The sequence below is a fragment of the Populus trichocarpa genome, chromosome 1 (genome assembly GCF_000002775.5).
Source record: "Populus trichocarpa isolate Nisqually-1 chromosome 1, P.trichocarpa_v4.1, whole genome shotgun sequence".
Lineage (NCBI taxonomy): Eukaryota > Viridiplantae > Streptophyta > Magnoliopsida > Malpighiales > Salicaceae > Populus > Populus trichocarpa.
This window is the reverse complement of record NC_037285.2, coordinates 24065004-24069847: the sequence shown is the minus strand read 5'-3', so window position 1 is coordinate 24069847 and position 4844 is coordinate 24065004. Positions and strand designations below refer to the sequence as shown.

The following is a 4844-nucleotide window of genomic DNA, read 5'->3' as shown; positions in this document are numbered from 1 at the left end:
CCACTTCCTGCTTCTTCGTTTACTGTTTTTAGATTCAAGCTTCGGGTTGATCCTCCACCCTCAGCTTGAGGGGGCGTATTATAGAATGTAACTATATAGGAAATATTGTAGTCATATTCTTATGTGGTAATCTCCACCTTTACTATTGTATATTGCCCTACTCATATATATAGAAAGGGTTGGCTAACTATTAGGTTAAGCCTCCTAATTATTTCTCAATTGACAGCTGTAAAATTGAATTCCAGGCTGATGACTAGTTGATGGCTTCAAAGCCAAATGAATTCCAGGCTGATGACTGCTTCAAAGCATTTCTTGCACGATTTAGAGATGGTTAACAGTTTGGGATTGAAGAAAGGTCATCTTAGAGATTGATCGTAATTGGTTACTCTCCTAGGCTTTTGGTTAAAGATCATGTATTGTGCTTGACTTGGCTAATTCAGCGTAAAGAAATGAAAATTGTTTCATGCAAAATTTCTAGCAAGTGATTGGTAATGTTTTTTTGTAGCTCAGAATATCCTTCATGTCTGAATGCGAAAGGTCAACATATCATTTAAAAACTCTTCTTGGGCTGGAAACCCGTCAACTTTCGCTTGGCTTCATTGCCATCAGACAAGAAAATTAATGTCGTTGACAATTCTTATGTTGACGATCCGGTAGCTGAATTTTCTCAGCAAGCTTCAAGTACAATTGCTAGGCTTCACAGTGCAATTAGAGCACGGAATCTTAAGTTTGGAGCTTGTTTCAACACCATGAATTCCTCAAATGACAAATATCCTTATCCAATTAGAAGTTCCAAATTGAATTTTCATTGATCGGTCAATTGACACAAATAATTATAATTGACCACAATTATCCTTCTTGGTTGTTGAGAAAAACCTTTCAAAATGATGCCTATAAATAGGCTCTGGCATGTCGATGTTCTTACAAAATCCATACTTCATACGTTCATTTATTTATTTTTCACTGCTATCTCACTACATTCTTATTCTGATCACCCAACAATCTTTAGTGCTGCTCAAGCTTTTATTGCTCTTCTGCAAGGCTGTTCAACAAAGACTTAGTGTATATCATGGGAAGTATTGCCCAGTTGAGTCGTAATTCTTTCCCAGATGGTTTCGTTTTTGGATCTTCTTCGTCAGCTTACCAGGTACAACCATTGCTTCAAGTACTCTGGTCGAAAGAGAGAAACGCCTCAATTGTTTGTTCTCTGATAACGTTTAAATTATATGCAGTTTGAAGGTGAAACAAACAGGAGAGGTAAAGGGCCGAATATATGGGACACCTTCATCGAGGAGCATCCAGGTATCTCTTTATTCAATGCAGGAGTTCGTTACAATGCTTTCCTAACTAAAACAACGAATATAAATCTCTCAAGGAGTCATCTGCCAGCATGTTGATGGCCTGCCTAAAACCATAGTGTATTTTGTCTATTAAATCCAAAAGAAGAGAGAAAAAGGAAAGAAAGAAGGTGACTTTTGGGGTTAGGGGGAGAAAGTGCGTGCAAATTAAAGATGTAAATATGATTTTTATCAAATAATATAAATTCAAAGGAATTTAAGCCCAAATTATGAAAATTTGCAGAGAGGATAAGTGACCACAGCAATGCAAAGGTGGCAGTTGATTTCTATAATCGCTATAAGGTACGATGTTCATCTTATTTTTCTCTTAGTTGCCTTTTGTGGATCTGATCACCATTACACTTGTTGATATATTTTACACACAAAATGTTATAGGAAGATGTGCAAAGAATGAGGGGAATGGGAATGGATGCTTTCAGATTCTCTATTTCTTGGTCTAGGGTATTACCACGTAAGTGTTTTCTTTTGTTTTTACCCTACATCTCATTCCTTTTTAATTCACGAGGATGGGACGCGTCTTGACTTTTGAAGTCCCACATTTTTCCTTACTTTGACTTTTCAATCATCGAATTGAATTCATCAGATGGCAGACTAAGTGCTGGAATAAACGAAGAAGGGATCCAGTTTTACAACAATCTCATCGATGAGCTCATAAAAAATGGTTATAACCCTTTCCTTTTCCTCGATGACTGTGTTTCATAATAATGTTACCGACTAAATAAGAATCTTGAAGTGGCCATGGTAAATGCAGGGGCAATCTTACTTTGCTTGAATTTCGAAAATTTGAAAAGCATTTTCCAAACTCTCATACAAAACGTTTCACACTTTAGTTTTCTCATATTATTTTTGCTTTGAAATGTACAGGTATACAGCCTTATGTAACTCTCTTTCATTGGGACACTCCACAAGCAATCGAGGACAAATATGGTGGTTTCTTGAGCCCTAATATTTTGTAAGTAATCGTTTTTGTATTCAGATTATATAAACATCTCACTTTAATTTAAATCCTCCATGCTTGAATCTAATAATTTCAAAACTCATATAGAATCGATTTCCGAGACTTCGTGGAGCTTTGCTTTCAAAGATTTGGAGACCGAGTGAAGCACTGGATCACTTTAAATGAGCCTTTTATGTTTAGCGTCAATGGTTATGACACGGGCACATTGGCACCCGGCAGAATTTCAACTTTGGAGAATTATCCAGGCCAACCCAAAATCTCTGGCGCCACCGAGGTTTACATTGTAACCCATCATCTATTGCTTGCTCATGCAACGGCTGTGAAAGTATACAAGGAAAAGTATCAGGTTTGCAGAAGCTAAAGCTAAAGCTATAATTTGTGGTTCGTTTCATAACATTTTTCACCAAAGTTTTCTGTGTGACTGCTAATTTTATCATTGACAAAATCTCGTCAGACGTGTCAAGGAGGTAAAATTGGGATAACCCTCGTTTCTCATTGGTTTGAACCTTACTCAACTAGTGAAAGTGATCGGGTGGCAACTGAACGAAGCCTTGATTTTATGCTTGGATGGTAAGCATTTTGCTAGCTGATTTGGATAATCTAATAATTTGAAACATTAATTTGGATTCTTAAATTCTATGGAGAAGAAACCAGGATCTTAAATTCTATGTTTTTGGCAGGTACATGGATCCTCTAACTAAAGGTGACTATCCACAGAATATGCACGACTACGTTGGAGGAAGATTGCCTAGATTCAGTGAGGAGGAATCCAAGATGCTGAGAGGATCTTATGACTTTATTGGGGTCAATTACTACACTACATACTATGCTCAGAATGTTGAGGATGTTAACTATAAAAATATTGGGTTTATGGAAGATGCTCGTGTTAACTGGCCAGGTGAAATATTTATTTACTTGTTAATTAAATGATAAAAAACTCTCAGAGTAAGAAGAATACTCTACAGTACTTTCTCACTTATGTTGATATATATTATTTTACGTACAGGGGAGAGAAATGGAATCCCAATAGGCCCACAGGTGAATGTGATTCTTCATTCTTCGTTTCAACAAATTAGTAATTGATATGTAGAATCTTTCTTTTTTCCCCTTGGTATTGAGATATATAAATCAAATTCGCAGGCGGGTTCAAGTTGGCTTTATATTTATCCCGAAGGTATTCGTCATCTCTTGAATTACATAAAGGATGCGTATGAAAATCCAACAATATATATCACTGAAAATGGTAAGAACAGAGTTAACAACCCTCGTGTGTTTATGGTTATAGTTGTCAAGAAGCTCTGATTTACTGATTTGTTGGTTTTTTTTTTAATTAGGAGTTGATGACGTGAATTCCTCGTCATTAGAGGAAGCCCTCAATGATGCCATAAGAGAGCAATATTATAAAGACATTTTCCACAATGTTCTGAGATCTATCAAGTGAGTTTCTTCTTTCCAAATTCATGTTCTCGCTTCCTTTTTCAAACAGTACTAGTTTTTATTTTAAAAGGAATTTCTTTCTCAGTCTGATCTGCTCTAAAAACTTGACTTTTGCAGTGACCATGGTGTCGATGTCAAGGGGTTTTTTGCTTGGTCATTCTTGGATGATTTTGAATGGGGATCCGGTTATAGTTCAAGGTTTGGTCTCTTCTACATTGACTACGAAAACAACTTGAAACGATATGCCAAAAATTCTGTGAAGTGGTTTAAGCAATTTCTGAAGAAGGACGAAAGTACTCAACTCAACGATAACATGTAAGGCCTCTTTTCATCTCCTCTTATTATTATCAAAAAAACCTCTCAACATTTCTCATAACACAAATGATTGCAATAACAGAAAATCAAAATCTCGAATGGAGGAGGGATCAGCTCGTAGCCGTAAGAAGTCGAGAATTGAATAAACAATGGCATGAAATATATAATAAGGTATTATTGTATATCATCTTCCATAACTACTAATTTTATTGTATTCATTTTTCATGCTCAACAAACTAATTTATTAACAATGCAGGAGTCCTTTTCGTATGATCAAGACCTACTTGAAACCACATCAGAATAGCACCAAACGCTGAAGCCAAACTTTGTTGCAGCAAGTTAGGTTTCCACGTCTGATAAATTCTATTCCATGTTTGCGTCCTTCTAGTTTATGGACATCAGTGGATCTTTGTCTTCGAATTTATTCTCACATTTTCGTCTAGGATCGATGCTGTTCTTGTTGTAATAATAATATTTATTTGTATTTTTTTATTTTTTATATGTATTGATTGGTTATCAATCAAATTCGATATTAAATAATAACTTGCTCTGCGCAATTTCTTTTTCCGCTACTATTTTCAAGGATACTTCTATTCATGCATAATCCTTTTCACTAGAATTCTTGGAATGTACGTAAGCTACTCGTATCCATTCCAATTATATCATAACTAGTTGATACACATCAATATATGTAAGGTACTCATATTCATTCCAATATTTATCAAAGCAATAAAATAATAAATTATTAAATTTATCAATAAGTTTACACAAATTGA

At 35.4% G+C, this 4844-nt stretch overlaps 1 protein-coding gene across 1 annotated transcript; it reads left to right on the top strand.

The window, feature by feature from the left end:
- Positions 1-989: 989 nt before the first annotated feature.
- On the top strand, positions 990-4635 carry LOC18094953 (beta-glucosidase 12). The gene is made up of 15 exons (XM_024600768.2): positions 990-1147; positions 1233-1302; positions 1582-1640; positions 1734-1809; positions 1942-2019; positions 2223-2310; positions 2404-2662; positions 2771-2886; positions 2997-3214; positions 3323-3354; positions 3457-3559; positions 3651-3753; positions 3871-4068; positions 4151-4239; positions 4325-4635. Exons 1-14 carry the CDS (start codon positions 1070-1072, stop codon positions 4212-4214), a joined length of 1542 nt encoding a protein of 513 aa, XP_024456536.1. The 5' UTR covers positions 990-1069; the 3' UTR covers positions 4215-4239; positions 4325-4635.
- Positions 4636-4844: the final 209 nt, after the last annotated feature.